Source organism: Micropterus salmoides, unplaced genomic scaffold (genome assembly GCF_014851395.1).
Source record: "Micropterus salmoides isolate LMB-PRFRI ecotype aquatic unplaced genomic scaffold, ASM1485139v1 Ms_hic_scaffold_23, whole genome shotgun sequence".
In the NCBI taxonomy this organism is placed as follows: Eukaryota; Metazoa; Chordata; class Actinopteri; order Centrarchiformes; family Centrarchidae; genus Micropterus; species Micropterus salmoides.
Genome location: NW_024041484.1, coordinates 904,910 through 917,540, shown reverse-complemented (window position 1 = coordinate 917,540; position 12,631 = coordinate 904,910). Strand labels below are relative to the sequence as shown.

The 12,631-nt window shown below is 43.4% G+C and overlaps 1 protein-coding gene across 1 annotated transcript in view; it reads left to right on the top strand.

The window, feature by feature from the left end:
• The window catches only part of tmtc1 (transmembrane O-mannosyltransferase targeting cadherins 1), a 206,268-nt gene that overhangs the window by 191,077 nt on the left and 2,560 nt on the right, over positions 1–12,631 (top strand). Inside the window, exon 18 of the mRNA XM_038738692.1 lies at positions 10,387–10,464. Coding sequence (XP_038594620.1) covers positions 10,387–10,464 — 78 coding nt within the window. The remainder of the gene's footprint in view (positions 1–10,386; positions 10,465–12,631) is intronic.

Below are 12,631 nucleotides of genomic sequence, written 5' to 3'. Positions count from 1 at the left end.
GTATCAAATGCAGCACTAAGATCTAATAAAACCAGTACAGAGACAAGTCCTTTGTCTGATGCAATGAGGAGGTCGTTAGTAATTTTCACCAGTGCTGTCTCTGTGCTATGATGAACTCTGAATCCTGACTGAAAATCCTCAAATAAACTATTGTTCTGTAGAAAGTCACACAGCTTTTTAGCAACTGCTTTCTCCAGGATCTTAGAGAGAAATGGAAGGTTAGATATTTAGGTCTATAGTTGGCTAAAACATCCGGATCAAGTTTGGGCTTTTTCAGGAGAGGTTTAATTACAGCTACTTTGAAGTACTGTGGTACATAGCCTGTTGATAGAGATAGATTGATCATATCTAGTAGAGAAGTGCTGACTAAGGGTAAAACATCTTTAAGCAGCCTAGTCGGGTTGGGGTCTAAGAGGCAGGTTGATGGTTTAGATGAAGAAATTATTGAAGTTAGTTGGTAAAGATTGAGGGAAGCAAAACAGTCTAAACATGTATCTGGTTCTACAGCTGTTTCTAAGGTTCCTGAGTTTAGAGATAAGTCGGTGCCAGTTGAGGGCAGGTCTTGGTGAATTTTGTTTCTAATAGTTAGAACTTTATCATTAAAGAAGCTCATGAAGTCGTAACTACTGAGAGCTATGGGAATACTTGGCTCAATAGAGCTGTGACTCTCTGTCAGCCTGGCTACAGTGCTGAAAAGAAACTTTGGGTTGTTCCTATTTTCCTCTATTAATGACGAGTAGTACGCTGCTCTGGCATTACGGAGGGCCTTCCTATAAGTTTTAAGACTATCATGCCAAATTAAACAAAAATTTTCCAGTTTGGTGGAACGCCAATTCCTCTCAAGTTTCCGCGATATTTGCTTTAATTTGCGAGTTTCAGTATTATACCATGGAGCTAACCGTCTTTGTTTTATTATTTTCTTTTTTAGAGGGGCTACAGAGTCGAGTGTCATTCGCAGCAAGCCTGCAGCACTATCAACAAGATGATCGATTTGGGAGGGACTGAAATTAGCATAGGAGGAGTCCTTTACTTTGTCATCTGATAATGAATTTAGAGCTGATGGAATCACATCCTTAAATTTAGCTACAGCACTATCAGACAGACATCTTGTATAGAAATGTTTGCCCAATGGCGTGTAGTTCATTAATACAAACTCAAAAGTTATCAAACAGTGGTCAGATAGAGAGAGATTCTGTGGGAACACTATTAAATGTTCAATTTCAATACCATACACCAAAACAAGGTCGAGGGTGTGGTTAAAACAGTGAGTCAGTTCATGAACACTCTGAGAGAAGCCAATTGAATCTAACAGAGAGATAAACGCAGTACTAAAGCTTTCATTCTCAACGTCCACATGAATATTAAAATCCCCTACAATAATAACTTTGTCCGTTTTAAGGACTAAAGTTGACAAAAATTCTGCAAATTCAGATAAGAATTCAGAGTACGGACCAGGTGCTCGGTACGCTATAACGAAGAGAATTGGTTGCAGTGATTTCCAACTTGGGTGTGAAAGACTAAGAACAAGGCTTTCAAATGAGTTATAATTTGGTTTAGGTTTAGAGCAGATAAATAGGCTAGAGTCGAAGATAGCTGCAACTCCACCTCCTCGGCCTGTGCCTCGAGGAATGTGAGTATTAAATGCTCCGTACTTGTATAGCACCTTTCTAGTCTTTTCGACCACTCAAAGCGCTTTTACACTACATCTACATTCACCAGTCACACACTGAGCCTAAGTGCTCAAATGGAAACTAACATTCACACTCACTCATACACTGGCGGAATAGCCAAGGCAATTCGGGGTTCAGTATCTTGCCCAAGGACACTTTGACATGCAGCCAGGGGGAGCCAGGGATTGAACCGCCGACCTTCCGATTAACGGCCAACCCGCTCTACCTCCTGAGCCACAGCCGCCCCCCCCGTCACTATAGGATTTTCACTAAGTAAAGGAGCAGAGAAGTGTGTTAGACTGCGACTCTGCATAGGGTTTTGGGTGGGTAACTGCTGAAAAAGAAGGGCAGAGAAGTGTGTTAGACTGCGACTCTGCCTCCTGGTCTCAACTCTGGCTTGTCATGGATTTGGTCCACTAATAAACTTGGCCAGATTTCTAGAAATTAGAGCTGCTCCTTCCCAAGTGGGATGGATGCCGTCTCTCCAAATCTTCCCCAGAAAGTCTGCCAATGATCAACAAAGCCCACATCGTTTGCTGGACACCACCGCGACAACCAGCGGCGGAATGACGACATGCTGCTATACATGTCATCACTGGTCAGATTTGGCAGGGGTCCAGAGAAAACTACGGTGTCCGACATTGTTTTTGCATACACTACCGTTCAAAAGTTTGGGGTCACATTGAAATGTCCTTATTTTTGAAGGAAAAGCACTGTACTTTTCAATGAAGATAACTTTAAACTAGTCTTAACTTTGAAGAAATACACTCTATACATTGCTAATGTGGTAAATGACTATTCTAGCTGCAAATGTCTGGTTTTTGGTGCAATATCTACATAGGTGTATAGAGGCCCATTTCCAGCAACTATCACTCCAGTGTTCTAATGGTACAATGTGTTTGCTCATTGGCTCAGAAGGCTAATTGATGATTAGAAAACCCTTGTGCAATCATGTTCACACATCTGAAAACAGTTTAGGTCGTTACAGAAGCTACAAAACTGACCTTCCTTTGAGCAGATTGAGTTTCTGGAGCATCACATTTGTGGGGTCAATTAAACGCTCAAAATGGCCAGAAAAACAGAACTTTCATCTGAAACTCGACAGTCTATTCTTGTTCTTAGAAATGAAGGCTATTCCATGCGAGACATTGCTAAGAAATTGAAGATTTCCTACAACGGTGTGTACTACTCCCTTCAGAGGACAGCACAAACAGGCTCTAACCAGAGTAGAAAAAGAAGTGGGAGGCCGCGTTGCACAACTGAGCAAGAAGATAAGTACATTAGAGTCTCTAGTTTGAGAAACAGACGCCTCACAGGTCCCCAACTGGCATCTTCATTAAATAGTACCCGCAAAACACCAGTGTCAACATCTACAGTGAAGAGGCGGCTGCGGGATTCTGGGCTTCAGGGCAGAGTGGCAAAGAAAAAGCCATATCTGAGACTGGCCAATAAAAGAAAAAGATTAAGATGGGCAAAAGAACACAGACATTGGACAGAGGAAGACTGGAAAAAAGTGTCGTGGACGGATGAATCCAAGTTTGAGGTGTTTGGATCACAAAGAAGAACGTTTGTGAGACGCAGAACAAATGAAAAGATGCTGGAAGAATGCCTGACGCCATCTGTTAAGCATGGTTGAGGTAATATGATGGTCTGGGGTTGCTTTGGTGCTGGTAAGGTGGGAGATTTGTACAGGGTAAAAGGGATTCTGAATAAGGAAGGCTATCACTCCATTTTGCAACGCCATGCCATACCCAGTGGACAGCGCTTGATTGGAGCCAATTTCATCCTACAACAGGACAATGACCCTAAACACACCTCCAAATTGTGCAAGAACTATTTAGAGCAGAAGCAGGCAGCTGGTATTCTATCGGTAATGGAGTGGCCAGCGCAGTCACCAGATCTGAACCCCATTGAGCTGTTGTGGGAGCAGCTTGACCGTATGGTACGCAAGAAGTGCCCATCCAACCAATCCAACTTGTGGGAGCTGCTTCTGGAAGCGTGGGGTGCAATTTCTCCAGATTACCTCAACAAATTAACAGCTAGAATGCCAAAGGTCTGCAATGCTGTAATTGCTGCAAATGGAGGATTCTTTGACGAAAGCAAAGTTTGATGTAAAAAAGGTCTTATTTCAAATACAAATCATTATTTCTAACCTTGTCAATGTCTTGACAACATTTTCTATTCATTTCACAACGTATGGTGGTGAATAAGTGTGACTTTTCAGGAAAACACAAAATTGTTTGGGTGACCCCAAACTTTTGAACGGTAGTGTATGTACACACCGACTCAACATTAATCTTAGTGACCTCAGATTGGCGTAACCGGGAGTCATTACCGCCGACATGAATAACAATCTTACTGTATTTACGTTTATCCTTAGCCAGTAGTTTCAAATAAGACTCAATGTCGCCCACTCTGGCCCCAGGGATGCACTTAACTATGGCCGCTGGCTTCGCTAAATTCACAAATTACTTTAAGAATAAGTGTTTGGTGTGGACAGTTGGCCGCTGTAATCTAACAAATGTGACTCGTATTTAGCGAGAGCAGCACAACACGCTACCAACACACTAGCACCGGAAACGGAAATGAGTCGACACGCTTACTGCAGTACGTCAGCAACGTCAAAGCCTTCGAGAGATCTTTCAGAGTCAGGTGTGGTGGATGTATGGGGGGCCAAACATCCCCAGGTTGGGCAGTACACATGGATAAATGGGATCGTGAGTGCAGCCAGGCTGCATAGGATTTACATATCATATAGATTTTGCAACAGGTTATTGAACAGTTACATTTACCCAATAGGTTTCACTGACCATCATTTAGTCACTTTAGATATTTATATCTCACCAATCACTAAAGGCAGCTCTTACTGGCACTTTAATGTCAAGCTGCTTCAGGACAGCAATTTCTGTCAGACATGTTGAGATATTCTGGGTAATCTGGAGGATGGGAGGAGTCAGTGGTTGGAAGTGGGCAAGGCACATATACGAGTTTTTCATCAGCGATATACAATTCATTCCACTGTAAGAGTTAAGAGTCATTCAAAGTTTAGAAAAAGACATTGGGGATTTAGAAAACAGTCTACTCACTCAAAACAGCAGAGACAGACACAAGCTTCAGCAAAAGAAAGAGGAATTAGGTCAGGTCACGGTTCACCGGTGTAAGAGACATGGAGGCTCCCACCTCTTTCTTTTTTAACCTGGAGAAGTCTGTTCCTCAGACCAAACAATTGGTCTGTCTCTGCCACCCTGTCAGTATGGTGACCACTGACCTAGATGACATGAGACAACATGCAGTGGAGTTTTACAGAGCCCTTTTCATTGCGGAGGACTGCAACAGAGATTGTGTGGACGAGCCAGTATGATATAGCTGCAGTACTGGAGGCAGTTTCAGGACCCTATATATATATATATATACACACACACATTTTATATATATATCTACCGTAAAACTTTGAATAATAGCCCCGGCTTTTATTTGCTAAAATCACTGAATCGATCCTGCCTATAATTGAGAGAGGCGTCCATATGGGACAGGCCTTTAATTCTTTTTGCACAAAATTGAAACTACTATGAAACAGTTTATTTATTTCAAACAGAAAAAATATCAAATACACGTCATTCATTTGATCTAGCTCCGACAGACGGCTTATGCACTTTTATTTTGAAGGCAGCAACCTAACGAAAACAACAACAGGTGCAGGATGAGAGAACGATGGACTTCACATGACAGGATTCACAACTTGGATAAATTTTTCTGAAAAGCTGTTTTGATTCTTTTGATGGGTGGACCCTTACAGACTAAAGGAAGATAAATAATCAAGGAACGGACAAATTTGGACTTAACGAGTGGATTTAACAAGCGCTTCAAAGTTAACGTGAGTCAGCACTTCTTTCCCTTTTCCTCTCTTGTAGCCATGCAGGTTACACCGGTAAATCTAGACAATCTCTTGTTGTTTCCGTTAAATGAACCTAACAGTGGTATTGTGGAGAGTGTGTGTGTGTATATATATATATATATATATATATATACACTGCTCAAAAAAATAAAGGGAACACTAAAATAACAAATCCTAAATCTGAATGAATGAAATAATCTCATTAAATACTCCTTTCTTTACATAGTTGAATGTGCTGTCAACAAAATCACACAAAAATTAAAGCTGCAAGCAGCGTTGGGCGGGCCCTCGCACTTGTAGCGCGTCCGGGTGTGAGCCGGCCGAGTTGCATATTCTGGAGCTCTGCCGGTGCGGCTGTGAATTTGCTACGCGGTTCCGACGCTGCATGAAGGTGCTATATGTCACTTCCTGTGTCCCCTATGTGGAGCTACATAGCAGTTGCCGCTATGAATATAAATCGGTATTGGTGTGTAGATGTCTGCGGGGTGGGAGAGTTATCAAGCACGTAAAGTTTGGTTCAGATGTGAGCATGTACACTGAAGTTACAACAACTTCCTGTGTCATGGCGAAGAGTTGATCTTTGACGCCACGCCACGGATATGGCCATTGACGAAAACTCACAGATAGCACAACTTTTCATCTTCAATGCCTTTAGAAGGCACAGCAGAAATTTGAAGTCGGTCAGACTAAATCCCTAGGAGGAGTTCGTTAAAGTATGCAGAGTGTGTGAATCATCATTTGTGTAAATCATCCAAAATTTGACATAAAATTCAAAATGGCCGACTTCCTATTGGTTTTAGGGCATCGCTCCAAGAGGCTTTTTGGTACGTCTGGACATGATACACGTACCACAGATAATTCGTACATGTAGGTCAAACGTGCAGCGGGGGCTGCTTCATTAAAGGTCAATTACTGTTGCCAGCAGGTGGCGCTATGACTGTGGGTGAATGTCAGCATGTACATGTGTTCAGGGCGGGACTCTCATACTACATGTACAGTTTGGTGCAGATGTGAGCATGTACACTGAAGTTACAACAACTTCCTGTGTCATGGCGAAGAGTTGATCTTTGACGCTACGCCACGGACACGCCCATTGACGAAAACTCGCAAATAGCACAACTTTTCATCTTCAATGCCTTTAGAAGGCACAGCACAAATTTGAAGTCGGTCGGACCAAATCCCTAGGAGGAGTTCGTTAAAGTACGAAGTGTGTAAATCATCCAAAAATGGCCGTAAAATTAAAAATGGCCGACTTCCTGTTGGTGTTTAGGCTATGGCTTCAAGATACTTTTTTGTGCATCTGGACAAGATACACGCACCACAGAAAATTCGTGCACGTAGGTGAAACGTGTGGCGGGGGCTGCTTCGTTAAAAGTCACTTCCTGTTGCCAGCAGGTGGCGCTATGACTGTGGGTGGATGTCGCCATGTACATGTGTTCAGGGCGGGACTCTCATCCTACATGTACAGTTTGGTCCAGATGTGAGCATGTACACTGAAGGTACAACAACTTCCTGTTTCATGGCGAATCATGGACGCCACAGACACGCCACGAAAACTCGCAAATAGAACAACTTTTCATCGTCAATGCCTTTAGAAGGCACAGCAGAAATTTGAAGTCGGTCAGACTAAATCCCTAGGAGGAGTTCGTTAAAGTACAAAGTGTGTAAATCATCCAAAAATGGCCGTAAAATTCAAAATGGCCGACTTCCTGTTGAGTTTAGGGTATGGGTTCTTGAGGCTTTTTTGTGCGTCTTGATACGATACATGTCCCCAGAAAATTTCGTGCATGTAGGTTGAACGTGAACGAGGGGCTAATTTTTTCCAATTTTCTAGGTGGCGCTAGCAAGTCATTTTGCCACGCCCATGCGCGAAACCAGGTCCCCAAAATGGAGCTTACTTTGCAGAAAAAAAACAAAAAAAAAATCTTTACAAATTCAATAGGGATCTCGCACGGTCGTGCTCGGGCCCTAATTATCAATGGAAAACAAATTTATCAACCCATGGAGGTCTGGATTTGGAGTCACACTCAAAATCAAAGTGGAAAACCACACTACAGGCCGATCCAACTTTGATGTAATGTCCTTAAAACAAGTCAAAATGAGGCTCAGTAGTGTGTGTGGCCTCCACGTGCCTGTATGACCTCCCTACAATGCCTGGGCATGCTCCTGATGAGGTGGCGGATGGTCTCCTGAGGGCCAACTCCTGGACAGTCTGTGGTGCAACGTGGCGTTGGTGGATGGAGCGAGACATGATGTCCCAGATGTGTTCAATTGGATTCAGGTCTGGGGAACGGGCGGGCCGGTCCATAGCATCAATGCCTTCTTCTTGTAGGAACTGCTGACACACTCCAGCCACATGAGGTCTAGCATTGTCTTGCATTAGGAGGAACCCAGGGCCAACCGCACCAGCATATGGTCTCACAGGTGGTCTGAGTATCTCATCATGGTACCTAATGGCAGTCAGGCTACCTCTGGCGAGCACATGGAGGGCTGTGCGGCCCCCCAAAGAAATGCCACACCACACCATTACTGACCCACCGCCAAACCGGTCATGCTGGAGGATGTTGCAGGCAGCAGAACGTTCTCCACGGTGTCTCCAGACTCTGTCACGTCTGTCACATGTGCTCAGTGTGAACCTGCTTTCATCTGTGAAAGCACAGGGCGCCAGTGACGAATTTGCCAATCTTGGTGTTCTCTGGCAAATGCCAAACGTCCTGCACGGTGTTGGGCTGTAAGCACAACCCCCACCTGTGGACCTCGGGCCCTCGTACCACCCTCATGGAGTCTGTTTCTGACCGTTTGAGCAGACACATGCACATTTGTGGCCTGCTGGAGGTCATTTTGCAGGGCTCTGGCAGTGCTCCTCCTGCTCCTCCTTGCACAAAGGTGGAGGTAGCGGTCCTGCTGCTGGGTTGTTGCCCTCCTACAGCCTACTCCACGTCTCCTGATGTACTGGCCTGTCTCCTGGTAGCGCCTCCATGCTCTGGACACTACGTTGACAGACACAGCAAACCTGAGAAGTGGTCTGTGGTCACCACCTGCAGAACCACTCCTTTATTGGGGGTGTCTTGCTAATTGCCTATAATTTCCACCTGTTGTCTATTCCATTTGCACAACAGCATGTGAAATTGATTGTCCATCAGTGTTGATTCCTAAGTGGACAGTTTGATTTCACATGAGTGTGATTGACTTGGAGTTACATTGTGTTGTTTAAGTGTTCCCTTTATTTTTTTGAGCAGTGTATATATACACACACCCAAGTGCTGCTGAATTTGAGACCCGAACCCGTGGCTATTTTTTTGTTATCATAGGCTTTGCTGTCACTTTGGGAGTTACCATTCAGACAAATCAGTTGGCACACTTGTCAGAAGACCCATCGCTTAGATTCATGCATGAAGAAAGTTTTTGGAAGGCATTTCTCCTGCAGGAAGCTTTGATTGACTTCCTGAGAAAAAGGCTTGAAAAGAGAAAGCAGACAAACCAAAGAGAGATTACTGTGGGAAAGATGGTGTGGAAACAAAACAGGAAGAGCCAAAGAGGCCATTTCTGATTACTGCAGCTTTAAAAAGAGCAGTCCTGAAAGGGCAAGACAAACACCAGAACAGACAGAGAAACCGTTTGAAGCACCGTTTTATGGATGGATTGTCCGTTTTTCTGTTTTCATTCTTGTTTACTGAACGTATTTCAGCATTCAGGTTTGATTTCAAAGGTGTGATGAACAGACTGTAAACACAGCTGCAATAAGGTTAATAACATAAGTAAATAACATGAATGATATGTAAGTGAATACTGGAATAGGTAATAGATTCAGAGTGCTAGTTACTGTAGCAAGCATTGAGCACGTCTGTTCTGACAGATTACTGAAAAACGCATCTGAATTCCTTTCTGAGTAAACACAGAGACTTGTTTCAGAGTCAGTGAGCAGCAACAGCAAAACTCTCGCACTCGTCTGACAGAATAAATCCGCTTATTTTGAATAAGTCCAGCTTTCTACAGCTTGTGTTTTACTCACGCTAAATGCTACCTGAAGACTATTTTTATGCTTCACACTGCAGTGCTTCACATTTTATAACACATGTAAGTTATGCAGTGTCAGTAATAATTTTTTATTAAAATCATAAACATACATACATTACTATGGAGTACTATTATATACTATATCAAACAATAGTAAGTAAAATGGTGTCCTGGAATCATGTAGCAGTTCTTTAACCCATCATCCCAATTCAGTAAGCCTGAAGTCCAATTCACTGTGGGATCCATTAAATGGTTAAATCTGGTTAAATAAAGGTTAAATAAAATAAAACAATTACTATTCAGCTATAGGGCTGTTTGAGGTTGATCCATTTTAAACAAGATTTGATATAGCTCAGGTTATCTGTATGCAGTTTATCCAGATACAGAAAGACTGATTGCAGTTGTACATGCATCTGTGTCATGTGTCATGCTTTCAAATCTGTCTCCAGTGACCACTTGTGGTCAGTTTTCCCCTCTACCTCATATACTGTATACAGCAATGCATATATCATCTCCCCAATGTTTGTATCTACATCCGTCTTTCACCCTGTTCTGAGTTGCACTTTTCTTCATTGGAACAGTACACATATTTCCGTTCATGCAGATGAAGGTTGTCTAGTGTGTCTACATGCTTCCTGAACCACCTCTGAATGTGATTTGGATGATTTTTAACGGTTTTTGGATATGTGCTCTCTCCTTAGTTTCTTAGCTGGGATCAGAACGCATTGTGTTCCTTGAGTGGACGGTCGTGACGGTCTGATAAGATATAAAACTGACCACAATGTTTTTGTTTTTTCCTACCAGAGCTACAAGCTTGCTGTGGAACTCAAACCTGACCAGTCCCAGGCCTGGATGAACATGGGAGGGATTCAGCACATTAAGGTAGCAAACAATTTTCAGTTTCTAAACGCAAACTACACAAACACTTACTTATCCATACTGTGATAATTGAAACAACAGTTTTGAGTTGTTTGATTTTCTTAAAAGCAATCCAACATGCTTAGCTCACAATACCAAAGGGTTCAAGGGTATTATGGAACATTTTGCACATTAAAATCATGCAACATCATCACACAACATGCAAGAACATAAACATGTTCTGGCCATACTCCTTCTCCATCATCACTATATTGCAGTGAGAATCTTTGTTGTTTTTGTTTTTGTGAGGTAATGAGGAAGGAACCTTTGCCGGAGTTATTTTCATGTTGTTTAACATTTTGGCCATGGAATTGCAGTGGGAATCACTTTCACAACACATCTAGTGACTTATAGCCTGGGGTAGCTAATTCAGTTGAAGGGTTAGGAAAAGAAGAATAGCAATGGCGAAGAACCACACCAGAGTTTTTTTGCATGGACCAACAACAAGGTGGAAAATACAAAGTGACTGTGGTGATGGAAACCATTTTAATTTTTGGTATTTTATTTAATTAGAAAACAAGAGCCCCTCCTCCCAGCTGCCCACTGCTCTCAAATCAGGGAACACTGTCTTTTTGCTGAAACTGTTCATGCTTTCCACCTGGCTACCCCCTCCCCAGCCAACGGCTCTGCACCCCCTGCAGTTTTACGCCCAAGCCCTCCCCCCTGCTTCTCCTTCACCCCTATCCAGACAGCTGATGTGTTGAGAGAGTTACACAATGTTGACCCCTACAAATCAGCTGGGCTAGATAATCTGGACCCCTCTTTCCTAAAATTATCTGCAGATATTATTGCGACCCCCATTACCACCCTGTTCAACCTGTCTCTCTCATCTTCAGAAATCCCCGGTCATTCCCCTCTTTAAAGGGGGAGAAACCCTTGACCCAAACTGCTACCGTCCTATATCTATCCTACCCTGTCTTTCCAAAGTCTTTGAAACCCTAGTCAACAAACAGATTACCCACTATCTTGAATCCCACCGTACCCTTTCCCCATGCAATCCGGTTTCCGTGCTGGTCATGGGTGCACTACAGCCACCCTTAAGGTCCTAAATGACATCATAGATAAAAAAATTATTATTGTGCAAACATTTTCATTGATCTGTCTAAAGCCTTTGACTCTGTCAACCATCACATTCTGATCATCAGACTCAATAGCCTTGGTTTCTTAGATGATTGCCTCGCCTGGTTCACTAACTGCTTCTCCGATAGGTGTGTTAAATCAGAGGGGCTGCTGTCTGGACCTATGGCTGTCTCTATGGGGGTGCCGTAGGGTGCAATTCTTGGGCCGACTCTATTCTCTCTGTATATCAATGATGTTGCGCTTGCCTATGCGGACGACACCATCCTCTATACATCCGGCCCATCACTGTACACTGTGTTATCAAACCTCCAGGAGAGCTTTAATTCCATTCTGTACTCCTTTCCGAAACCTCCATCTATTACTAAACTAAGTGTATGCTTTTCAGCCGATCTCTTCCCACACCGGCTCGTCTGACTAGCATCACAACGCTAGATGGGTCAGAATTAGAATATGTGGACACTTATGTGTTTGGATAGACAGTTCCCTCTCTTTCCAGCCCCACATAAACCACCTTCAATCTAAAATTAAGTCCAGAATCAGTTTCCTATTCCGCAAGAGGGCCTCCTTCACTCAAGCTGCCAAACTTGCCTTGGTAAGAATGACTGTTCTACCCATGCTAGATTTCAGTGATGTCATCAACAGATCTGCCTCAAACTCTCTCCTGAAAAAACTTGATGTGGTCTACCACAGTGCCATCGTTACCGGCGCCCCATTTAATACCCACCACTGCGACCTCTACGCATTAATTGGCTGGCCGTTGTTACACACTCCTTGCCTTACTCACTGGTACCAACTTATTTGCAAGTGCTTGCTAGGCAGAGCCCCCCAATACCTACGCTCACTGGTGTCTATATCATTACCCACCCGCAGCCCGAGCTCAAGCAGGTACATCTCTCTGGTCACCCCAAAACCCCATACCACCTTACGTCGCCACCAAGTTCTCCGCTGGCAACGACCTTAATGAGTTACAAAAAACCCTCAAGCTAGAGACCCTCATCCCTCTCACTCCCTTTAAAGCACGTCTTTCTGAACTCTTGTCCGATCTCTGTAC